The sequence below is a fragment of the Hyaena hyaena genome, unplaced genomic scaffold (genome assembly GCF_003009895.1).
Source record: "Hyaena hyaena isolate Hyena2069 unplaced genomic scaffold, ASM300989v1 scaffold_1583, whole genome shotgun sequence".
Taxonomy (NCBI): domain Eukaryota; kingdom Metazoa; phylum Chordata; class Mammalia; order Carnivora; family Hyaenidae; genus Hyaena; species Hyaena hyaena.
This window is the reverse complement of record NW_024082218.1, coordinates 24056-50808: the sequence shown is the minus strand read 5'-3', so window position 1 is coordinate 50808 and position 26753 is coordinate 24056. Positions and strand designations below refer to the sequence as shown.

The 26753-nt window shown below is 37.3% G+C and overlaps 1 protein-coding gene across 1 annotated transcript in view; it reads left to right on the top strand.

Moving 5' to 3' along the window:
* Positions 1-26753, top strand: part of LOC120226093 (muscular LMNA interacting protein) — a 251072-nt gene that overhangs the window by 214262 nt on the left and 10057 nt on the right. The window contains exon 11 of the mRNA XM_039224298.1: positions 6160-6363. Within this exon, the coding sequence (XP_039080229.1) occupies positions 6160-6363 (204 nt within the window). The remainder of the gene's footprint in view (positions 1-6159; positions 6364-26753) is intronic.

Genomic DNA, 26753 nt, shown 5'->3' with positions numbered 1-26753 from the left:
CATATTGTCTGCTAAATTTTTCTCTAATGAACAAAGGTATTATTTGCTTCATGAATTCTTGTGTTCTTTAAGGTTTGCAGGATATGATATTACATCAACCAAAATAATTAATCCCTTTTTAAAAACCAAGCCCCTAAGTAAAGCTTACTTTACTCTGAGAAATTTGTCCTAAGGAGTTTTATATTGAAAAAGACCATTCTTAAGTAAATGAAAAGCATTTTAAAGCATTTTATTAGAAATAACTATGTTCTCAAAAATATATAAACATTAAAAAAAATTTTTTTAATGGGGGAGTGGGGGGGCGGGGACACCTGGCTGGCTCAGTCAGTTAAGTGTCCGACTTCAGCTCAGGTCATGATCTCATGGTTCATGAATTCGAGCCTCGCATCCGGTTCTGTGCTGACAGCTCAGAGCCTGGGGCCTGTTTCAGGGTCTGTGTCTCCCCCTCTCTGTGCCCCTCCCCTACTCATGCTCTGTCTCTCTCTCAAAAATAAACAAATATTAAAAAGAATTGAAAAGAAATAACTATGATAACATGTCTCACTGATGGAAATATGTATGAGACAATTTTATTACTCCTGTCGTTCCCTCAAAAACTAGAATATTAAAAGATTCGTCTATTGAATGCTAAAGCAGGGCAGATGATGTTCATTTTACGGAATCATTTAGGATAGTGATCTCCAAAGTAGTATCTACCAACCTCAAGATAATTCATTGGGGTGGAGATGAGGTATGAATCAGACATGATAAAGATTTTGTTAATCTTTTAAATCTAAAACAGAAGTCACAAACTATTGCCTGTGGGAAAGATCTGGTCTAGCACCTGTTCGTATAAATAAAATTTTTCTTGGCATGCAACCATGTCTATTCATTATGTATTATCTAAGAATCCTTTCATGCTACCATGGAAATTGTGACAGAACATATGGTTTGTGAAGTCTACGTATACTAAGTGGACCTTCACAGAAAGAATTGGCCACTTTCTGACTTAGAATTATAAGAAATATTTTAAGCTTTGCTGATTTATATGGGCTTACAATGGTGTCCTTTGTAAGCCTTAGTGCCAGATAGTCACAACTTATGAATATTTTAAGGGAGATTTCTTAAGTAAGTGTCAGCGGCCCAGTTTGATGCACTGAGCAGAGAGCCCTCACGTGGCTATTCCTTAAGCCTTTTGCACTTGATGGAATGTCATGTGCCCATTTAGATATATGATTTATCACATTATCTAGTTTTAAGTAAAATAATCCTCATAAAATGAACAAGTGGCTCTACTTTAAAAAATCTCCCACAAAACAATCTAAATTGAATATACCACTAATATAGGAATACATAACAAGACAAGGCAGAGATGATAGAATACCTATATCTAGTATTAGCCTTGTTAATAACCATGTTGTTAATTCATGATTAATATTAGTATATCTAGCCCTACCTTTATAGTTTTATCTTGAGTTTTAACTAATAATTATATTATGATGTCATAAGATAGTTACAGAGTAGGTATCAGGATATGGAGATGCTGTGTAATTTCAGGAATGTTTAAAGATATGAGGTATTTAATGTTTAAAGTTTTGCGGAAGTCAATGATAAGCATCTTTTTTGAGGAATATTCAAAAAGGAGAAATTAAAAACCCAATTTAATTGAAAATACATATGTTCTCCCTCCTGCATAAAATACTATAAAATAATATACAGAAAACAATAGAATGATGAACTAAAATTCATTCCTTTGATACCATTAGAAAATGCATTGAAAGCATCTCTGAATATGTAGAGCAGTAAGTAGTGAGCAAATGACACTATATTGCAGTTTTATTATGCAGTTAGATCAAACTATAGATTTAAAACTAATCTCATTGTATAGCGTTTGTGTTCTAAATATAAAATATATAGAAAGTGATACTTTGGGAACTTAAAAGAGAAATAAGTCAGAGATTATTTATTCCCTAAAGTGAGTGACTTCTGTATAATAAAATTACAGTTCTATGGGAAAACTGTGAAGGTATAATCAGCAGTAGAGTATATAAAAACATTGTGGGTATGAGGCTGAAGTTACATCAACGTCCACAGGGAGGTTATGATGACAAAGAAGACATAGACGTGCACATGCAAGCACTATACATAGAGAGAGCCTGTTATATATGTTACATTTATATATAGTCAAGATTCCTATATACAGTAATAGAAACATAGGGATAAAGCTGTGTGTGTATATATTTATAACAATGAGAAGGAGATTATATATGTAATATATATTAAATATATAATATTGTATATTTATGATAATGAGATGGAGAAGGACCAAGAAAATCTTTGGACTCATTTAGAGGTTGTAAAGTTATCTTATGACAAAGAATTTTAAAAAACAACAAACTTCGAGATATATTATGAGTATTTGGCTTTCCTGGCCATCTGTATATTGAAAGACTTGGTTTTCAACATATTTTTGATTAAAGAAGAAATTCAAAATAAAATTTCTACCTGGAAGGAAAAAAAATGTAATGAAACTACTGTCTATTAAAACTTATGGAATACAGGGGCACCTGGGTGGCTTGGTCGGTTAAGCGTCCGACTTTCGCTTAGGTCATGATCTCGCGGTTCATGGGTTCGAGCCCGGCATCGGGCTCTGTGCTGACTGCCAGCTCAGAGCCTGGAGCCTGTTTCAGTCTGTGGCTCCCTCTCTCTCTGACCCTCCCCTGCTCACGCTGTCTCTTTCTCTCTCTCTCCTAGAAAAAAAAAAAAGTTTTAAAAAAAACCGTATGGAATACAGTTAAAAGAGTCCTTGGAAGAAAACTTAGAACTCTAAGTTAATGAATGATTGATGAATTAAATGAGATGATGAAATGAATGAGATTGATGATAATGAGATGAATGAGAATGAATGATGAATTAATGAATTAAAAAGAGAATGAAAATAAATCAATTAGACATACAATTTAGAAAATTTAAGAACAATAAAGTTTCCTGTGCATAAGGAAAGCAAGAGAAATAAATTTATACGAGTTGACAAAATAAAACTGGAAAACAGGCCATAGAAATCATAAATATAAAATGTTTTAGGAAAATATGTATAAAATAGTAGCAGTAGTATAACAGACAGTGTAAACATACTTTCAAAATTCTGAAGGAAATTAGTCTGCAGCTTAGAATTCTATATCCAGAAAATTAAATGTAAGGGCAGAACAAAATTTTCAATGTGCAAAGGTCAAAAATTTTCTTTCAATACTCCATCCTCCACCCCCAAACCCTGCAGAAATTCCTTCAGGGCCCAGCAAATATGAGAGGAAACCAAGAAAGGCCTGGCATACTGGATGCAGGAGATGGAACATAAGGGATAGGCAAAGAACATTTCCGAGGTGATGGTAAAGGAATCACAGGATAACAACTTATGCAAAACATAAAAGACAACTAGCACGGATTGGTGCCTCAGGTGACAAGATGTGGAGGCTGTTACCACCAGGAATCCTTTCTCCTCTGTACCATATTATCAACCAAACAGAGCTCAAGTGAGCCTGGCTAAGATTCTTAGCTCTCTATGGCCTGTCCAAGTGCTGATACAGCTCTGCTGTCCCCTCCCTGCTGAGCTGCCTGAAATAGCTCCTATCATCTGACCCCACAGAAGTGTTCAGGGTTGACCAACTCCTGAGACATGGGGGTTGGCTATAGCGAGTGTAGAAACAGGAAACATTTGTTGCCTGGTTGATTGGATCTTAGCCCTACGAGATTTCCCCCATAGAGGGAAACCTGTGTTTTCCCTGCATCATTACAGGCTTGGCTTCTGACATTCTCACAATGAGTCTTGAACCCCCTCCAAGCAAAGCTGAGTCCAGAATATAAACCAGACTGTTCTGCTCACCTTTTCCTAAGCTGTCAACTGTCAATAATAATGCCACTTTTTTCTGACACAGCTAGTCTTTGTGTTTGCTACTCAGTTTTCTGATGAATCACTTCCCACCCTGATTATGAAGTGTAATTATTTGTTGATAAAATAATGAAATAGTTGAGTGAGAAGTAAACCAAAATTAGAATCTAAAAGCCATCTTTAATGGAATACTACAAGCATTCTGTTGAAGTTGCACAATAACATGACTATTATCTAATAATGTTAGCAGTATTGGCCAATGGAATTAGACAAAATAAAGGAATTGCAAGTATAAAAACTGGAAAACAACTCTAAATGATTTACTATTTTGGGTGATGTAGCTGGAGAATTGACTGAGTGACCATTACATCGTGAGATAACTCAGTAATGTGTTTTGGTAGGAAATCCAAAGCTTTCATGTACTGACGTATACCAAAGCTGTCGTTAAGTGGGGGGAAAATACAAACAAATAAGATGTAGAATGTTGAAAACACAATGCTATCATTTTTTATAATAGCGTGTGCTTGTAAGGTGTATGTCTGAAAATATTTGTATTGGCTTGATATGTAAAATAAAAACTGCGGCACAAACAAGAAACTAATTAGTCACCATTTCAAATCACAAAGGGTTATAACTTCTTATTTCTACAAAGTTAAAAGATCTAGAATTATAATTTTCTAACTGCTCGAATTTCCTGAGTTCTTAAAGTCAGTTTTGAATTTAATGCTAAAAAAAGAAATAATACATCTACTGATACAGGAAGCACTTTCAACGTACATTTTAGAAAGCCTTAAAAATACACGTTATTGGAAAAATGAACTAACCTACAAAATATTAATTGTACAGTTTTAAAGTTGAATTTCCTTGCTAAATATAGTTTTGAGCAATATGTATTATTTTATACTAAATTTCCATTTCACCCCAAACCAAATATACTCATTCATTGCTTATGGAGCAGAGATATAATAGAATACGTTATTAAACTCATAGAAAACATTATATTCCCCTGAAATTTCAGCCATTAATGCATTAAGCATCTATTATATTAGGCATTGTACTTGACTCTGAGGCCACAAAAGTGAATAAAGCAGGTTTCATTTTATAAGATTCATGTCCTGAGGGGTTTTACTATAGAATAATCAGTTTCAATTTATTTCCTTACATGAAAAATTTCAGAAATATAATAGGTGCTTATTTACCTGCAAAATAAGCAGCCCTATTTTTCCCAGATACATACGTATATGGGCCCTTTCTGCAGCTTTTCTTTGTAGGCTCAAGACTTCCCACTCTTATGGCTTCCTTGCCCCATTTCACAATTCCCGGTGAATTGTGAACCTACTCCTGGACCTACTCCTTCAAAGTCTTTCACATTCATCCCATTTCTAGGTTAAAGACTCACCCTAGGTAGGGCCTCATTCCCTCTCTCTACACGTGAACTCATCTGTATGCATTATCTCCAGTTTCTCTCCAAAGCAATACACTGCCTAGCATAGAAGAAGTCATGGTTCTTTCCAGACTCGCCTCTCCCTGATCCCTTGCCCATACTTGGACTAACTTTACAACTGCCTGTACCACGAATTAAACCAAGACTTTTGCTCTTCTGCTTGTGCACTGATATCCTCTACGATGCCCTCCCCTGAATCCCACTTTTTTTCCAGACCAGATCACAAGCCCTCTTAAAATAGTTTCCACTGTTACCTCTCTCTTCAGTGAATACTTTTTTAAATCTCATCCTATCACCTTTGGGATCTCTCTACTTCCTTAAAGTTTTCTCCTCTCGACACTTTCAAAAATAACAACCTTGACACCCTTCAGGAACACTGCTGGTGCTTGTTTAGTTCTGCAGAAGAGACTGGAAGAAGGAGACTGACAGGAATTATTGAAAGAGACAAACAATATACTATGAAAGCAGGTGTCTGGAGAAGGGCCCAAGTATGAGGAGAGATTTCCTTCTTAGTAATAAGAGATTCTCCCTTTTTTTTTTTTTTTAGTTTATTTATTTATTTAAGAGAGAAAGAAAGTGAGCGGGGAGAGAGGCAGAGAGAGAGAGAGAGAGAGAGAGAGAGAGAGAAAATCCCAAGGAGGCTCTGCACTATCAGCACAGAGCCCGACTTGGGGCTCTGTGAGATCATAACCTGAGCCAAGATTAAGAGTTGGGACACTTAACCAGCTGAGCCACCCAGGCTTCCCAGTAGTAAAAGATTCTGACATAATGTCTATAATACTGAGGCTTGATTCCAGGTGAGCCTGACTTTTGTCCACTAACATGCTCTTTATACCTTTCTTATTCCCAGGATGTGACAGTTCCTCACAAGCCTGTTTCTCTCCACCCTTTATATCAGACTAGACTGTACCCTTCTAAGTCCCTGCTGCCTGCACAGACCCTCTCACATGCTGACTGTCTTACCCCAGGACCCTTCAGCCATTTGCCCTCCTTCTCACTGAGTGACGAACAGGGGAATTCTCATACCCTGTTTAGTGGCAACACATATAATAAGGTGAGAATTCCCTGCGGAGGTGGGAGCTGTCTTGTTCTGTGCTGTGAAACTTCTTCATGCTTAATTTTTTAAAACTTAAGTTCAGAGGGACCTTATAAATTAAGAATATTAAACATTTGTGTTAAAGCCCATGACCTTACAAAAAGGTAATAATTAACCTTGAGACATTATTAAATATTTATTTTTGCTTTCAGAGTCATTTCCTGATTTTGTATTCCTCCTTGTCTCTTGTACAAACCCCAAGGTGGAAATCCTGAGAAATTTTCCAGAACCTTACAAGGTGCCATTGTTAATTTATCTTCTAGTCTCAGTCCAATGTTCTTTGAAAAGCTTCTTTAAATTGTAGTGGTTTAATGAGGAGGCACTATTGCAGCCGATGAGCAATGAAATAATTCGAATTTATACATGTATCTGTAAAGCAATATTAACATCTTATTTTTATTTGAGTACAGTTGACACGATGTTGCATTTGTTTCAGGTATACAGCATAGTGATTCAGCAAGTTTATACCTTATGCTATTAACATTTTATTTTAAAATGTGTCTTTCTGTCTCACAACACACAGTGATGAGATATGTAAAATGAGGTGTTCAATACCTTAAAATAATATATATATTTACATATATATTAAAGCATATATTATATATTTAAATATATATTTATAAATATATAACATATTTATATATAAATATATTTTAAGTTACAAATATTTATAGTTGGCTTTGGAATGCAATCATAAATGTTCTATTAGAAGCAAGCAGTTGATGATACTGCAGAAGGGTTTTATGTAAAAGCGCCCTTTGCTCTTCTGAGCATTACCATAAGGACATCCTGGCTATTTACAGACTCTCATAGTCTGAAAATTTCATAAAATAATTGATTAGTTAAATTTAACCTGCAATTAAAATTTTTTGTAAAACTCACAATATTGTTTAAAACCATTTATTTTGCAAATTCTCTATATTTAATGGAATACACCCTTGTGCCTGGCAGTCAATAAAGGGCAGAATCAGTATGTTCCAAAATATAGTTGTACAGTATTCCTTGGGCCCAGAAATGATTTATGTTTGTTTGTTTTTTGAGGAAACGTTCATGAATTTGGTCTCAAGACTGTCATCCAAAAGTGAACATTATTATATGAAGAATGTTTTATCTTTCATATTTAATAGCATCTATCATGAGTGAATGATCAATCCTGAATTAAACTTTAAAATATCCATTTTCTGAAAATAGAATGTTTTTGGGCAAAGTTCAGGATGACAGTATTATAACTTTTGTTTGTTTCTTAGTCTTGGTTTCAAAAAAAGTATTTGAGGGAAAGTATAATATTCTTAAATGATTTTCTATTATTTAAAATTGCTTCTGATTTAATTTTTGCCAATGTCTATGTAATCCATTTAGCTAGAGTTAATGCTTCTGAAAATAACATAGCCATTGTCTTATAAATTGTCATCTATGGTAGGATTATAATTATATTTTATAGATATCAATTGCATTAAGTAGCTCATTCTTTTGATATTTTGGTGGTGTTTTCTAGAACCATTCAACACTCACTGAGGTTCAAGGATAGAGTCAGTATTTCATCCATATTTTAATCTTCACTGGTGAGGTTGTGAAGAACAATATATAAAAGTGATATGAGGTTGGACAACTATTTTCAGTTTACACAGTCCTTCAGAATCTGAGATTTATTGATATTGAATAAAGAAACATCAGAAATAATAATAATAGTAATGTAAAACAATACTTCTTGATGGGAGATTCAGAGTATCTAATATACTTCAATTGTTCCCATTAAAATATAAGATTTCCCAGGTTGATATCTATGTTTACATACTTTGTGTTATATTGGGCCAGGAGCACACCAGGTTTCAGGAATTTTTTTTTTTTTTTTTTACCTGAAATAGCTTCTTGCCTGCAATTGTAAAACATAATCTGCCATCTAAATTACCTTCTCTTCAGTACCCTAATGTCATTGCCAGGCCTGGTTCCCAAGGTTACCTACGAGGCTCATTTCCAAACTCAGATCTTCCCATACTTCCCCCTGGAGAGCCACACTGAACTTGACATATCTATCTTTGATGGTCCCTCATCACCTGGGGCTACAGAAGGTGTTTAACAGGTTTTATTATTTTTCTGTTGAATCTGTACTGTATTTTCCTTTCTTCTAAATCTTCACCACACTCCACGTGTCCTATTATCTTTACCTTAATTCTTACCCTCTTAGTTTCAAGATAGAGTTCTCTCATATGATGTCATATCTTATGTGATGATGCTCAGGTACTTTCCTTTTCATCTTGGAATTAATTAGGGGATCCTCTTTTCCTCGAGGTCTCATGAAGGGAGTCATTACTTTTCCTTTGTTAATTCCTCAAAGTAATAAAGCTCAGTGGATAAGAGTATGATGTCTTCTCTGCACAGTCTGAGTTCATTTCTTGACCCCACTCCTTCCAAAGGGTGATATTGATTAAGTCATTTAGGCTATGCATGCCTCCATTAACTCACCTGCAAAATGAGGATGATACTAGTACACACCTTACTAGAGTATTATGAGGTTAAGATGTACTAATATATGCAAAGCACTTAATATATTATTACCTGGGATGTAACAACCATATAAGAATTAGATCTTATTATCATGCCTTCTTGGAGTACCATCCCCAGCATTCTCTTGAATCTTCATTTGTCCTGTTTTTGTTAGATGCTTCCTCTCTGTATACAGAAATCTTAAAAAAAAAAAAAAAAAGAAAGAAAGACAAAATGAACATATCTCCCTCCTGCAAGCATAGTAATTTCAAGACTTTCTTTCTCTCAAAGTGATCAATAGCCATTATCTTCATTCTCCCTCTATAAATTCACACTTTAATCCATTCTTGAAAGTATTCTGTCTTTTTGCTTCAACCACTATGGAAACTGCTCTCTGGAAGTAAACTGCCTGTCAGCAAACTCAGCTGAATTTCTTCAGCCCTCTGTCTCTTCTGTCCCTTGCAGCAGCTGACAAGGTTGATCATGCCCTTTTGAATCTCCCTCCTCACCCTACTCTTGGGATCATGTCTACATTCCAATTCCCTGTCTCTTCCTTCCTTGTTTTCTTGTGGACACTTCTTCTTCCTCTACCCTTTCTCTCTAATTGCCTCCCTTCAGATATCCACCCACTCGCAGGCAGGCTTCTGTGATGATCTGAGTACTGATCATTCTCAAATCCACATTTTCCATTCTGTTTCCCCTCTGAGATCTGGTTTTATATCTTGAGCTGCTCACTTGTCAGTTTCCCTTGGATGTCGTGTTGTCACCCACCTCAAACTCATCATTCAGTTTGCCTCGAACTAGTTCTGTTCTAGCTTCCTTACTTCTGTCATTAATCACACAGGACTCAGCCCTCAAACTCAAAACTTGATTCAGCCATTATATTTTTTCTGCTCTGGCCTCAGAGCCTAGTCGTTTACTAAATTGAATGGATTCTCCTTTTGGTATGCCTGTCCTGTTATTATTTCTCCCTACTCTTATTGTTCTACTTTCCTTAAACCCAACTGACTTCTTTTCCTCCAGGCATGCCTTGGGAATTTCTTACTGTTTAACTTGCTCATGCATTCTCCTCATGTAAAATACCTTCCTGTTTTTCACCTTACTTATGCAAAGCAAACCATTCTCATACTTTAGGAACTAGTCCAAATATCCTTGCTCCTCTGGGTAGTTTCCCCATTCATCAGCATTCGAAATGATGTTTTTCTCCTTTTAACTTGTATAATCCTTGCCTGTACCAACATATCTCTTGTATATTACAAGTTATCTTTTATTCATTTGTTGTGATTGTCTTAGTGTCCATCTAAGGGGGTGACATGCTTAGTACAATACTTTCCACATTGTAGGTATAGTCATAAATGTGTGTCCATGATGAACAAATCCTCAAATGATGCAGGTTATTCACTAGAGCCCAAGATGCTTGAATATTTGGGATTATTTCCATTTTAAGTAGAAACTAAATATAAGTCAATTTATGAATTTATCAGTACATTTAATACAATTTCAGTCAATTGAGAATCTCTCTTTTTCTTGGGTTGCATGCAATTTCCAGTGAGTGTTTATGGAGTGTTTCAACATAGGAACATTGGTGGGGTAGGGATGTGGAGGCAGGGGGCATCTGACCTTTCTTTGCTATATGCAGGGCTCTGGTATCCACTGGGATGTTTTCAGTCCTGTCTGGTATATGACCATCAGTCATATAACACACTGTTGTTTCCTCCTTTCTTCACCTGCACAGCATGCCCTCATTGATTCTAGATTAGCTCCTTCTGACTCCTACAGCATACATGGAAAACACAGTTACCTATATGCTGGGAGCAGGTAAATTCAGTGAAGCCCTCAGGACCATCAATTTAGATACTCTGCATATCCTTTTTACTCCATTCTTTACTTTTCCCACCCCCTTATTTGTAGAAAACTCTAAGAGTCCATTCTTAAGAATTTGACTATCCACTGCAATTTATTGGTAACCCTGAAATCCATATTCGCTGTGCTTTTGTGGTCATCTGTGGACTTGTGAAGAACAGTGCAAAATTTGATTGGCCTGGGCACATGTTCCCAGTGGGGTGAACAAGATGATGTCCTACTTTCTTGTTTTAGTTCTCATGTTATAAGCAATCATTCTTTTCATGGTCTTTCTAGTACCACATGTTTTGAATTTCTATGCTTTTTCTTGGTGATTTCACTGTTTAAAATGGCCTCTTAGGCATAGTGCTGAAGTTCTGTTTGGTGTTCTACACATTAGAAGGCTATGATATGCCTCACAGAAAAAAAAATATACATGTCAAGTAAGCTTTCTTGAGGCACGAATTATAGGGCTGTTGGCTGTAGGTTCAATTTAATGATGAAGCAGGGTGAATGTCGGAAAAACCACCAAACGCCGAATAGAAGCGAGGCAAGATTTTATTCACCGCTGGGCCAAAGCTGATCTCCTGATCTCAAGGAGAAAAATGCAGAGAATAGCCCCAACAAAGGTAGAAGTGAGCTTATATGGATTTCAGCAAGGCAGAATACGCCATTATTTGGTTAACCAATTACTATTTATAGCATTTCATGGTAGCCAATTATATTGTGACACACAGATGTTAGTTTTGGTGGAAACCTGTCATTTTAAAGTTCTTTGTCTTAAGAGGGTTTGAAATGACCAATCATAGTTAGACACCTAAGATATCGTGGGGCAGTGACTATGTGACAGACCACCTGATGCCAAATGGTAATGAGGTGTTTTGTAACCTTTGTATACAGGGTGTTAGGATGTGGTTAACCAGAACAGGGAAGCACAAGCTTGCTAAGCAGATTTACAGAAGCAGAAATAGCATGTTAGTATTTAACCATGCTTGAGGTCAGCCTACAACAATGAACAATCAATAATAATGAATAATAAAATGAATAATAAAATATTAAATAAGATATCTTTAAACAGAAAGACACATTAAACAAGATTATGTATGACTGATTGATGAAAAAGTGATCAGGGAACTTCATCTTATATTTCATCCTGGAGCAGTGGTTCAGGATTTGCTAATTCCGTATTCACAGTGACTTAATAGACCATAACTATTGTGAATAATGAGAATCACTTGTGTCTTTGTTTTGGTTTCCCTGAGAAGAAGTTTCATATATGAGTAGTTAATTTGGGACGTGATTCCAGGAAACACCAGTTAAGAAAGTGGGGTACTGAGACAAAGAGAAGGTGTTTATCTAATAAAGGATGTGTCATCAAGCAAGTTACCATGTGGGAAATTAGAGCTTGAGTTTACTGGTGAATTCTAGGAGCCAATGTGGACAACTCAGAGTTAGGCAATGTGAGATGGGGGGAGGGGGTTGGGTAGGGTGGAGAATCCTGCTTGTCTTTATTTAAGGGTTGTGCCTGGGAGCAGAGAGGATTAATCCATGAAAGAGCCCTCAGGCAAAGAGAAGCATGGACTAGTCAAGTGAAGTTCAGAGTCTGGTAATAAAATGTCAAGGCCTGAGATGCCCTAGGCAGGACAGTAACTTATATATATTCACAAATCTTATATTTATGACCTAAATGTGGGGGTCAGGATCCTGCAAATCAAAACTTCGGCTATCAAAATGCAAGAAAAATTTCTTTGTTTTTGACATATTATGCCCTGGGGCATATATCATTGTTGACACAATAAAGGGTACAGAGGAGTTATAGGTCTGGGTGTGGAGGGTCACTATCTTAAAATTGTATCTCATCCAGAGTCATTTTACCAATTATTTCCTCTATTTTGTAATTCATATAAAAATGTTTATCTACAAAGTTAATAAAGTATCTTGCAAGGCATATCTGCTGGTATCTAGGTCACAGCTTAGTGAATCCACCCTCTACTTCTGTTTGTTTGTTTATTTGAGAGAGAGAGAGAGAGAGAGAGAGAGAGAGAGGCAGAGAGGATCCCAAGCAGGCTCCATGCTGTCAGCATGGAAACTGACATAGGGCTTGATCTCACAAACCATGAGATCATGACCCGAGCTGAAATCAATAGCCCATCGCTTAACAAACTGCACCACCTGGAACCCACACCCTCTATTTTTGAGAATTCAGTTCAGTTAGAAAGATTACTTTTTTCTGTGCACCACTCAGACATTGCCACAGAGGTCTCAACTACTGTCATGGCCATCAAGTAAGAAAACTAATCTGTGAAATATAAGGTAAGTGACAGTTGATCACTCTTTATAACCTTTATTCCTTCTTCATCCTCTGCCTCATTTCTTCCATCTTGTATTCCTATCATCTCTGAGGCACAGTGCTCTTTTTGATTTTTAAGTCAAACCCAAATTCCAGTTCTCCTGCTTGCTTATGCTTTCCCACTTAAGCACTCAGTTTTCTATACTTTTTCCTCATGTCTTATCCTAGCTCCATTTTCTACCTTGCTTTTAGCACAACCACAGGCCATGTGGGTAGGAAGTTATCTCTTACTGCCATCTCCTCTGAGGCTCTCTTCTTCCGATGTGCACCGAAACAAACAAGAACACACATGGCGGGCCTATGAATAGGACTGAGAGGAAGGAAGGAGAGCTAAGCCTTCACAGTCGGGGTGACTTTTCTGATGTGCTGGCAGGAGCCAGACTGGGGTTTCTTACTCAGGGAGGCTCTATTTACAGTGAAAGCTTGCAAGGCTTTATTCGTAAGAACAGTGTCTTTATAGACAGAGAGACAGCTCTGAAGCCTCAGGAGAATATTGGCAGTCATTCTGAGGACATCTTCTCTTTCAGTTTTCAAAAAATTACGTTATTTGGAGGCCTAGTTTGTGACTGTGAAGCCATTTTATTCACTTTTGGTTTCTGAAAATGCATGATCCTTGCACCCTGTTTGTGGCCATTTACCATTTTCTTTTTATTTCTAGTCTGCTTCCATCTCATCGAAAAGTGTGGCTGCTTTCTTCACATAGGTATCCTCCCTTTGATTCCACTGCTTTTAAATTCTAGTGTATATTTTCTGTGCACGTGTTGGAGCCAGCTTTTCTTAACACATTCAGTTGGAGTATTTCAGTGCTTATCTCTGGAGTGGCCCCTTTTAAAAACAGCTTTTACTTCAGAGCAGGAGAGAGTTAGCTATTCCTCTCCTACCTCCATTCTTCCTGCGCAGGACCCCTCCTGGCCCTGATCACTCCCACCTGCAGAGCCCAAGCTGCAATCATGACTGCTGGAGCTCAGGGCAAGATTTGAAGTTCTTTCAAGGAGAGAGGAAAATGTCAGGGGTGCCTGAGTAGCTCAGTTGGTTAAGTTTCTGACTCTTGATTTTGGTTCAGGTCATGATCTCATGGCTTGAGCCCTGCATTGGGCTCTGTGCTGGCAATGCAGAGCCTGCTTGGGATTCCCTCTTTCTTTCTCTCTCTCTGCCTTTGCCCCACTGTTCTCTCTCCCTCTCTCTCTCATATAGATGAATAAACTTAAAAAAAAAACCACAATTTTTAAACTCATAATTTCCACTGGACTGGATGATCTTAGAAGTTTTACCTTTTTGAAAATTCTAAGCTTTGCCTATGGCAGCGAATTCTTCCTGTTGTCTTTTAAATTCTGTGATGATTCAACAAGAAAATAAACTTCACTATGAAAAATAAATTTGTAAAGAAAAACTATACTGACATGTTAAAAAGTGCTTGATTATAATTTATTATTTTTCATCTAGAACTTTTATCAAGTAAAAGGAACACAGGTATTAAATGGTATATATACTATCTTAGGTCAGAGGATTTTTTGTCTTAATTAAAGAGAGTCATAAAATGTTAGATTGAGTTCTTAATCAATATTGCTTCCATGTGCTTGTAACATTTACACTTGTGCTGAGTGTTTATACGTCCACTATTCATGGACTTACTGAATCAGAAGGTACGTTTGTTTTTTCAGCACACTATTTCAATTATTAAAAATCATTTCTCTTTGAAAAAGTACTGTAGCTGCCAACATGTACTTTATGATTTACTTTTTAAGAAATTAAAATGCCTTTTTCATAAAATGAGATTTTAGAATATACCAATCCTTCATATTAGAATTATATTTTTGCTAAGAAAGGTGAAACATTTAACTTGAAATGTATCTTATCTTTATGATATGTCAACGGTATTTACTGATCAATTTTTATTAGCCTCTTTTCCAAGCAGCTGCTCTTGAGGTTATAGATTAAGAATAAAGAGGAAATATAACTTGTCTGCAGTGACAAAATCAGAGGAGCGTGAGCACATTGGAGATATTTCAGTCCAATTCCATTCATTATTGGTTTTTCCTACATAAAGGATCAGAATACGAATAAGCCAAAGGTGAGACATCTATCAGAATTGTGAGGGAACTTTTTTAACTAAATGTATTATGGATGAGAAATACACAGTTTAGGAAATAGGAATAGGATGTTGCACTTAAGTGTAATAGACAGTAAACTTATCAGGAGATTCAAGCTCTATCATCTTTTATTTTCACAAAATGGAGTATTAGGGGTTGTCAATGGACTCTGGATCTGATAAGGTTTTACTGGTGGTGCTGTACCATGTGAATGAACTAGGAAGAAGAAAGGAAAGCAACTTTTATATCCAGGATGGATAGGTTGGAAAGGTTCCTCCATATAATGGCTTTAGCCTGCTCCTAGGTCAAGAGCATGCTTCCTTTAAACCTTTTGGATAGTTCACACTATAAATGTTGGATTTTCTCACTTTCTTTTTCTCTATTTGTTCTACTTATTTATTTTCAGATTCAGTCGACTTGTAAAGTTTCTATTGTTTCCATTATTGAGACTATCTTAACTGGTAACATCATTGCATGGCTACTCAGAAAATTGACACTATGAATCTACAGACATGCGAGAAGTGAATTAAAAATTTAATATTATTGGCGTGTTTCCAATGTAGGTTAAATTTTTTAGTAGCTCATCTGAAAGGAGATTTTTTTTTTGAGGTTTCTTCTGATATTTCAACAGAGATTAATCAACAGAAGTTAAAGCAGATTGTGATTTAGCTGGAGAAGGGAAAATCTAAAGAAATTCTAACCTTCACCTACTGGTTCAAAGGCTGAGGGGGCTTTGAAATAAAAATTTGTTTTTCTAACGTAAGGTGTAAATATTTAGATCTAAAGATGTGAAAAGTCTTTTACAGATGTATTTTAAGAATAAAGCAACCCTCCTTTGAGAGAAGCCATTTACAATTGCACACAGCTTCAAAATGAGAAAATGAGCACTAAACTCAGTGGTTTTGTTCAAGGTGACAAAAACCTTGTCTAAGTAATAGCCTAACTCCCTCCCAGTAATAAGGAGCATAGATTTTGCAGCTTTTTCATTCCAACATGAAGTCTTGGAACCCTGGAGTCAAGAAGTTGACAAATGACTTATTTCATGAGGTTTTACTAAGTATTCCTTAGGTGTCTCTGCTGGCCATACACTAAGATCAAGGTCACAGAAATGTGAGGGGCCTTTGCCAGGTACATTCTTCTCTACTTGGGAAAAGCTAAAATTAAATATGCAAAAAAAATCCATTACTTAATGATAATCGTGGCAAGTGGCACATAGAAGACAATCAAGTAGTTATGAGCATCTGTTACAGAAGTCCTGCTCTAGTCTGGTGAATCCGGAAGGACGTAATGAGGCCACGATGTCTGAATCCAGGTCTAAAAAGAAGCCATTTGGGGGCCTGCTGGGCTTTCCAGTTAGAGGGAACAGCAGGAAGTTTTCCAGGCAGGAAAGAAAAGGAACAGGGCCAAGTGTGAGAAAATCGAAGTAGGCCAGTGTATTGAAGAAGCACCTGGAACCAGGCGCTATCGTTTGAAGTGAACAAGAAGACTTCCAGACGGCTTCTGCACGCCTGGGAGCACTGGGTTAGCTGGATATGTGAGCAGAAGGCAGGGAGAGAATTGAGGGGTCACTGAAGTTTTGTAAGAAAAATTTTCATGTTTGGAAAAAGTGGGCATACATTCCATTTTATTTATGTTTATGTTTATGTTATTATTTTTTAATTTAAATTTTATTTTACAATTTCCATATAGTTAACATACAGTCATATTAGTTTCAGGTGTACAATATAGTGGTTCAACAAGTCTTACAGTTCTCAGAGCTTGTCATGCTAAGTGCACGCTTAATCACCTTCACCTATTTCACCCATCCCCCTACTTTCCTCCTCTTTGGTAATCACCAGTTCTCTAAGTTTTAGTTTTTAAAAAACAATTTTTTTATGTTTATTTATTTTTTAGAGAGACAGAGAAACAGAATGTGAGTGGGGGAGGGGCAGACAAAGAAGGAGACACAGAATCTGAAGCAGGCTCCAGGCTCCATGCTGTCAGCACAGAGCCAATGCGGGGCTCAAATCCACAAGATGTGAGCTCATGACTTGAGCTGAAGTCAGACGCTTAACTGACTGAGCCACTCAGGTGCCCCATCTAATTTTTAGTTTTCTGTTCCTTTTTTCCTTTGTTTTATTTCTTAAATTCCACATGTGAGTGAAATCATATGGTATTTGCCTTTCTCTGACTAACTTATTTCACTTAAAATTATACTCTCAAGATCCATCCATGATGTTGCAATTAACATGCCACTTTATAGACAGCATTTTATTTAAATTTCAAAGCAGTCATGAAGTCAGTTTTATCCCGTTTATTTCATAAACAAACAAACTGGGCTCAGAAAGTATAAACAATTTATACAAAATTCCAGCAAAGTTGGCACTTGACTAATTTTTCCTAAGACGCTCCCTGCAAATCAGAACAAAAAACTATCAAGGAAATCTCATCACCACCTTCACCAATACCACACTCTGGAATCACAGACTTTTGTCTGGCCAAGCAACAGAGCCATTTACCTCAGGACCTGAATGAACCACTGAGGCCATGTGCCTTCCTTCAGTCTACAGATGAGGAAATTGGAGATGAATGATGCAAAATAACACACCTGACACCCCAAGGGCATGATGATGTGAGTTATTGGAAGAGACTGGGTTTATCAGTCACAGTGCTTTTCACCTTACAACCCCAGGCTGCAACTGTCTTTCAGCAACCACAGACCCAAAAGTTAGTGGCTAAGAGGACCATTGTACATCTAATACTTTGACAGACTGAGGCCACCACATTTACTGAAAGAAGTCATCTTGAGGGGCACCTGGGTGGCTCAGTTGCTTAAGACTCCAACTATGGCTCAGGTCATGATCTCCCAGTTTGTGGGTTCCAGCCCCATGTCAGGCTCTGTGCTGACAGCGTAGAGCCTGGAGCCTGCTTTGGATTCTCTGTCTCCTTCTCTCTGTCAGTCCCTCCCCCATTTGTGCTCTGTCTCTCTCAGTCTCTCAAAAATAAATAAAGGTCAAACATTTTTTTTTAAAAAAAGTCATCTTGAACTTTGGAGGCAAAAACCTCCTTTTTATCCTGGTCCTTAATAATGTCTGTTTTTGTTCCATCTACCTAATTAGAAATCCTTCTGTGTGAATAAACCAAGGTAATTTATTTTCTATCATTGCAGGGATAAACCACCTTGCTCTCAATTCCAAAACTTTTCTGGAAACTTTGGAGTTTCTTGGAATTAGAGAACTATTCAGGCACTGTAGAAGAGAAAACCTTTGAGGTGGGTGGAATAGGAGGAAAAGTCAACTCAAAATTGGTTTTTAATGTTTTTAGGTTTTTCAGGAAACCAAAATAGGAGCACTGTTTGCCTATACCAAATTGTTTTCAGAATAGGTGAATCTGTGTATGTTCATAAAGAACATTCTGTTCAAAATGGGTAAATGCAAATTAATTGGGCTTTTAACATTAAAAATGAATGCCAGTGAGCAGATATCTTAAGAGAAGCAGTTCTGAAAAATGAATATCAATCATATTTAGTTGGGTTCTCCACTAGAGGGCAAGAAGCACATTTCCGCACAGTCGATGCCTTAATGACGGGCTGGCATTTGAAACCAGGCATGTTTCAGGTTGTCTAATTGCCAGTCATCATTCTTAAAATGTACTTAGTGTAATCACAAACAGTTGACTTTTACATTTCTTCCAGGAAATCGAGAACAATCAATTCTTATATCTCTGTCTCTGAGCTCGTTTGTTGTCATCTAGCTGAGATTTTTCACCATAACACTTTTAATAAAATCATTTTAAAAATTAAGAATTTGCTAATTCAAAAGAGCTGTGCAGTAGGAGGCAGGCTGGATGGTAATTTTAGTAAGGCAAGGTACGCTTGGAGAAAGATGATTTTTAAAGCTCCTATAAAAACATACTGGCTCCTTAGACTCTATTGACCATGCTTGTGTTTTATAGGCATAAAGAAAATAAACTGCCATCAATTTGCACCTTATTCAGATGGAGGCACAAAGGGAAAATGAGCTCCTTGTACATCAGCACTCAGCTGCCACCTGCCCCTTCCCCAGTGCGTGGTATCTAGATCCATTTCCTTAGAAGCAGAGCCTGAGACAAGGGTTCAAATGTTTGTGATTTGTGGAGGGTGTGCTATTCCCTGTAAGAGATGGAGTGAGTCCTCATTGAGAAGGACAAGTTGCAGAGTGAATGCGTTCTCAGGGAGAGGTCAGCCTTGGCCTACTTCACAGAGAGAGGGGAGCACAAATTGCAAAGTTATCCACCGTTGTGGAAAAGGTGCTGACCTTTGATAATATGTTTATCTTGGAGTACAGTTGTTTGTCTAAACTTCCTTTAATGCTATGATTTATTTTTAAATGCCTTTTGTATTAGGATGATCCACATAAAATTGCCATTATTCAACAGTTATTCAACAGTTCTTGACCCACAAAAACATCAATTTTATCAGTTTGATATAGTTCAACCTACTTGTTTGTCTCCTTGCTTTAATTTATTTTATTATTCTTTTACTTCTTCAGCATAACAAAAATCATATACCATGTGGTACGTGCATTGTGAAGGAGTCTCTTATTTTGAAACTGCAGGGCAGAATGTTCCTATGTGGTTTCATCTTGCTTAATGTGATCACTTATTTTACTCCTTTCACTAAAATATGAGCGTCACATTTTATCACATTTTTAAATTTGTTGAGGTTTACCCATGTGTGACTGATTCAATACAACTCAGACATTTCCTTTACAGCCATCAAATACTAATAACCCATTTGCCCTCAATAAGCCATATGTTCCATATGCTCTGTGAATCAAGTAGAAATCTCTTGTGGAAGAAAGATATGACTGTGGGGTTGAACCCTTCCTCAGGTTGTTTAAAAATATTTACTTAGCTCCCATTGGGCACTGAAACACTATCTTAGTTCAATTGAAGCATTAAAATGAAGTATAATGTCTCTCTTTGTCCTCAAAGAATTAGAGGTCAATACTTTGTATTATTAAGAATATATATTTATGATGGACAGATCTTCTTGTCCACTTAGGTTCTTTTTTTTGTTTTTACTAGTATATAGTGTATTTTCTTGTCCCTTATAATTTTTTTTCTTAAGTTCCATCCATTTATAAAGATAATAACATTGCTATTCCAGTTTTATTTTGGCTCATTTTAGATAGATAAATCTTTTCCTCTTATTTTCAATTTTTATACATTTTCTCATGTGTGTATCTTTTGATGACCATATATTCTCTGATCTTGATTTTTAACTGTACCTAAAAAGACTTCTCTTAATGTATGAGATTATCTCATTACATGACCTTACTACTGCCATATTATTTTCCATTTTCCATTACTATAATTTCTTTTCCCTCTGGCTTTCCACCCAAGAGAAGGGTTTTAGTTTACCAGTTAAAAGTGATTCATTCTATTTTGTTGTTATGACTGTCCTTAACTTGGGGTCCACAATCATGTTCATATACCCCTATTAATATCTAAATCTTCTAGTAAGACAAATCTCATTTGGTCCCTTCCATTACCTCTTATCATGTTGGTATATTTTCATTCTCAATTTTTATTTCTACCATTTTATGGTTATAACTTCTCTCTTTTCTGTGGTCTTTAATGGCTTTTTCTTTCTTTCATTTTTTTCAATGGCAACACCATACTCACTCAGAGTGTTTTATTACCCTATCTTCCTAAATTTCCTACTTCACCCTTCTGAGTTTGTATCTCTTCTTGATCCAAGAAGGCCTTCAAAGCAGTCCTTATGTGGCAAATATTCTGAAGCCTTGTATGCCTGAGAATGTATTTTACGCTTCAAAATTTCAATGACATTTTAACAGCTTATCAAATTCTAGGTGATGAAAATCTTAGACAAGTATGTAGTATTGTAAGCATTTTTATCCTAATTTGCAAAAGATCTCACTCTGAAATGGCTGAAACCTACTAACATAACATAACATAATGTAACATAATATAACATAACATAACAACATAGCATAACTAAACATAGAGGTTTTCTATGGACTTCTACACTTAGTAAATACCACATCCATTATGGTTTGAGATCTGAATAAAAACTACCATGGCTGTTAGGATGGGGTTCTGTCAGGAACACAGCAAGGAGTAACAGGAGACAGATCGTCCAGGGACGAAATTTTAGGTAACTGGAGGGCTGCCTCCTGTAGGTAGCTGGTCTCCCCCACATCCTTGGAGGTGGACCTCATCCCTCCATCTTTCCATACATTGCTTCACACAACATTTCAGGAATGACATGAACCCTTCTTAACACTCTTACCATGTCTTCCATGTACCTTGCAACTGTCGGTACACTCACTGCCTAGCCCCCATCTTGCCCCAGCTATTTCAGCCTGCACTGCCTACTGAAACTTGATCTTAGATTGCAGCCATTCCTTAGATATTCTGACAGCCCTGCTGCCCCGATCTTAAGTCATACAGTCCTCAGCTCATTTGCCCTCTCTCTCTTCAACCTCTCCTCCTTACATTCTCAAAGATGCTGCTGGGAGTGAAGTGTTAGGGGAAAGCAGAGTGGGGCCTTGTAGGGGGGTGTGTTTGGAGGTCGGGGAGAGCACAGTTTGACCCCATCACGTTTGTGCCTGTTCCTCCTCTTAAGAAACACTTTTCCAAATTTTTGTAATACATTGATTGACATCTGCTGACACACTCCTGGGTTCTGGGATAGGTTTCTTGCAACTTGGGAATAATTGGTTGCAAATTAGGAACAGCTGGAATGGGACTAAGGCAGGGTAGGGACTGAAAAATATTTATGAGGCTGAATCTTAATACCAAGCTGTTTATTTTCTCTTATTTGTCCCATTGGAATAAAATAATTAATAGCCTTTATATTCTATAGAAAAGAAGGAACAGGGGGAGGAAAACATTCCACTAACATTACCTTTTGTGAAGAAAGAGTCTTTTGGCCTATAATTGTATCAGAGTTAGTATGATATCAACAACAATTGAAAGCGATGTTTTGCTTTCAGTACTAAGCAACTAATTGTGCCCTTGAAGGATAGAGGAAAGGCAGAGAACAAATATGCTTCCTTGTCAATTCCAATTTCAGTTTCCGGAATTTGAGTCCTGAAATGGTGTTGGAATATAGATCTTGTTCCATTTTCATTACAACCTGGGAGCTGTGCAATGAAAAAAGTGAATGGTGTAGTTAAACCCCTTAGGGAAGTCGTTTTCTAGTTGAGAAGGAAGCAAGCCTCGGTGAAAAATGTGAATAAACACAGGGATGTGGTATTTATTTGTGTTCAAAACAGGCTGAACACAGAGTAGATGAGAAAAAAAATTCCATTTAGCTGCCCTTTAGAAAGTGGTCTTTAGAGGAAGGAATCCTGGGGCCCCTGGGAGGCTTACTTAGTTAAGCTTCCAATTTCGGCTCAGGTTATGATCTCACGGCTGGTGGGTTCAAGCCCCACATCGGGCTCTGTGCTGGCAGCTAGCTCAGAGCCTGGACACTGCTTCAGATTCTGTATCTCCCTCTTTCTCTGCCTCGCCCCTGCTCATGCTGTCTCTCTCTCTCAGAAATAAATAAAATATTAAAAAGAATTTAGAGGAAGGAATCCTAACTATCCCAAGTTTGTGCCTCCTGCGATGGAAAAGAAAAGGCCAAGAATAAAAATAGTTTAATGTGGAAATTTTCAGCCATGTCTCAAAAGACTTATTACAAAGATCAGAGCAGAAAATTCCTGTTTTCTTACTGGTATTAGATTTACTGATATTTAGACCCCAAAATAATGGTATTAATGATCAGAACTCAATAGGAAGTTTTCTCTGGGTTTATAAAACAATAAACATATACCAAATTTCAACTGAATATATGATAATACTCAGAGAATACACAAAGGGATGTTGTGAAACTTTATAGTATTTATAAAAGTTCATACAAGGAGAAAGTGGCACAGTTAAGAACTGATATTAAGGATTCCAGGTAAGATTGTTTTTTATTTTTAATTTTTAATGTTTATTTATTTACTTTTGAGAGAGAGACAGAGCACAAGCAGGGGAGGGGCAGAGAGAGAGCCAGAGGGAGAATCTGACAGTGCAGAGCCAGATGTGGAGCTCAGTCCCGAGAACTGTGAGATCATGACCTGAGCTGAAATCAAGAGCTGGATGCTTACCCAATGGAGCCATCCAGGTGCCCCTCCAGATAGGACTCTATGGAGAGGTATTCTTGACCACTGACAGAGGTATGGCTTCTAGCTCAGCTGTGGGTCAGTGCAGGAAATGCCAAGAAGGAAGCATTTTCTTTTCTGAGGCAGCATCATTTATCCACCAACAGAGTTCTGCTTATATATCACAGATTCATGGAGTTATCTGAGTAGAGGAGGTACTAGAACTCAGTTAGGGCCCAGATTTTAAAGATGAGGAAACCAAAGCCCAGAACCAAACTGATGTTCCCTAAGTCACACAGGAGTTAGTGGCTTAGGCAAAAAAATTTTTGAGACTTCATTTTTAAGTAATCTCTACACCAGCATGGGCTAGAACTTATTACAGAGAGGTCAAGGGTCACATTCTCTACCAAGTGAGCCAGCCAGGCACCCCTGACGTGGCAAATTTTTGAAACTTTTGAGCATCACCAAAAAGGAGATGCTGCATCTTTAAATTCTAAAAATAAGTATTTAAGTTACTGAGATTCTGTAAATTTTAAAATATTTCAGGCTAATGCAGATGAACTCTTTAAGACATATGAGTAGGAGTAGTGTATTTCTGTCTGTCATCGAGAGCAGGTTTTTCCTCAAAGCACATATCATAAACTGCCCTCGGTTAGGGAAAATTTGGAGCACTGCCTGAGCTTTGTTCAAGGCAAAGACTCTTTTTTTTTTTTTTTTTTTTTTATATTTTAATGCTTATTTATTTTTGAGAGGGAAAGACAGAGGATGAGCGAGGAAGGGACAGAGAGAGAGGGAGACACAGGATCCGAAGCGGCTCAGGCTCTGAGCTAGCTGTCAGCACAGAGCCCAACACGGGGCTTGAACCCACAGATTGTGTGAGATCATGATCTGAGCTAGAGTCCCACGCTCAACAAACGGAGACATTCAGGTGCCAAAGGCATAGACTCTTGAGCAATAAAACCGATCAACGAGTGTTTTGTATACAACTACTAGGGTATGATGGGCTCTACCCACTAGCAGCTTGAAGTCTTCATGGGAAATAAGACAAACCCATATTTTGTAGTGTTCATTCCCTTACCAAGCATTGTGAAGGACTTCCACCTTTACATTGTAAGTGGCATTGGTGCATGAGAATCCCTGCCTAGCCTCAGTGCCTAACATTCTTGGATTCACTGTGCCCATCCCCTCTGAATTTTCCCCCTATCTTCCCAATCAGCCTAACTGTGAGTGATTTCTTCTTAGCTATTAATCCCATATTCACTCTCCATACATAAGTTTCCCTGCTAGGAGACTTAACCTTGACAGTGAGTCTCTTGGAGAGAGATTCCTTCATCCTTCTAGACTAGGTCAGATTTCTGTTTTGAATCATCACAGCACTCTGATCTTTTACTTCCTAACACATTATTTTGTGTTTGTTTCTATATATTCCTGATTAAATAATTAATATCTGTCTCTCCCACTCTTCTGTGATCTCCAAGGGCAGGTCCAATGTTGTTTTGATCACTGTTATATCACTAACATCCAGCAACATGTGTGACACACTAACAGGTTTTTAATTAAAAATATCTATGGTAAATTTTGTACTTTTAATTATATGACTGCAGTAGAGCTTAATTGATTAGGAAAGTTTGAATATAGTTAACTTCAATTGTGAGTAGATAAATATTTGAAAAACATCAGTTCCATCAGTTCATACAAAAGTGTTGGCTATGGCTTCACTACTTAACCTGTAATAGTTATTATATATATAATATATATGTATATAATTATATATACTATATAACATATATATAATATTATAATAGCAGGGGCATCAGCTGTGAGTCCCTTAGAAATGCAGGGTCTCAGGCTCCTCTCCAGACAGTAGTGTGTCAGAAAATGAAAATTACAAGACTCCTCAGGTGTTTCCTGTGTACTGGGTTATGTTTGTTGTACATGAGGAATTAAAAACTCAAAGCTTTCTTTGGCCAGGAAAATCCCCCAGAAGTGAAACAAGCCAGTTATATATATGTAAGCATGGTAACAGGTGACTTCTGACCCTTGCTCTCCTCTTAGTAGGATGGTGCAGACTGTGTTGATGTAAAGATCTTTACCTTGATCTAATATAGCTAGGCTGCTATATAGATCAGGATGATGGCAGGCCTGGTGTTGCAAGACATTTAAGCAGTTCAAGAGAAACTAGAAATGCAAACTTGCATGCAGAGGTGGTAGCTTCAAACATGACTAAATTCATTTCCTTTTCAGGCAAAAGAATTGTGAGTTGTCAGGGTGTCTGGGTGGCTCAATTGGTTAAGCATCTGACTTTGGCTCAAGTCATGGTGTCAGGGTTCATGGGTTTGAGTCCTGCCTTAGACTCTGTGCTGACAGCTCAGAGCCTGGAGCCTGCTTTGGACTCTATGTCTCCCTCTTTCTCTCTGCTCCTCCCCTGCATGTGCTCTTTCTCCCCATGTCTCTCAAAAATAAATAAACATTAGAAATTTTTAAAAACCAAAAATAAGAGTTGTGAGGGTCAAATAGGACACACATGTGTGATAGTTCTGGCTCGGAATTCCCTTGACTTGCAAAATTTCATACAAGTGAGGAGATCTTTAGGAATGCAATAAATGGATTCTAATTCCTCACTAATTTGGAATTCTTTAATTTTGCAAGTCAGAAAATTTTCTTTTCTGTAGCCATGTCATTCATTCTTTCTTTTGTTAATTTACTTACCCAGTAATCATTTGCTTGTACTCTGTGCTGAGCACGTCCCGTGCCAGTTATAGAGGTCCTAAAAATGAATGACACACAATCCACATGACTTCCAAAGGCTTACGCTCTCATAATGACAGCATTATACCTATGAAATGTATGATTTTCTATAAGGATTTGCTAAAATAGTTTGTCATGTCTATTTTTGAGAGATGTTCTTCAGATGGTTATACTGTAACTTGAGTAGTTCACAAGTCTACACCAGGAAACAGATGTAGAAGATACAGACAAATGGAGTGAAGGAGATTGAGGAGAAGATGTGGCTCAGCTAAGACGCAATCCCAAGGGACTGAATTCTGAGTAGCATTTGTAGCACTCTTGCGAATTTTAAAATGTTAACATTTCTTACAAATCTTCCCCTGCTTCATAATTTCTGGCCAACAAGAAAACCATCTGCATCTTCACCCAGGTAGAGCTCCTTCACCCAAGCTAGAGCTTTGAATTCCATCTCTCATGTAGAGTCAAGACTTAATGAAGTGGTTTAACCACATTTTGCATATTTTCTTTCTTTCTGGTTCTCAGGGTTCTCATTTCTTTTGTTGGTTTGAGGTCATTTATCTGTCTTTGTTAGAGAAGTTCATGTTACCTTGGGAGAAGCAGTGACATTTATGAGAAAGCCCCACACTGTTAACAAACACTTCAGAAGCCTTTATATTAGTTTGTTGGCAGCTGTGATCAAGAGTTTAATAAAAAGCAACTGAATATTGTATTCAAATA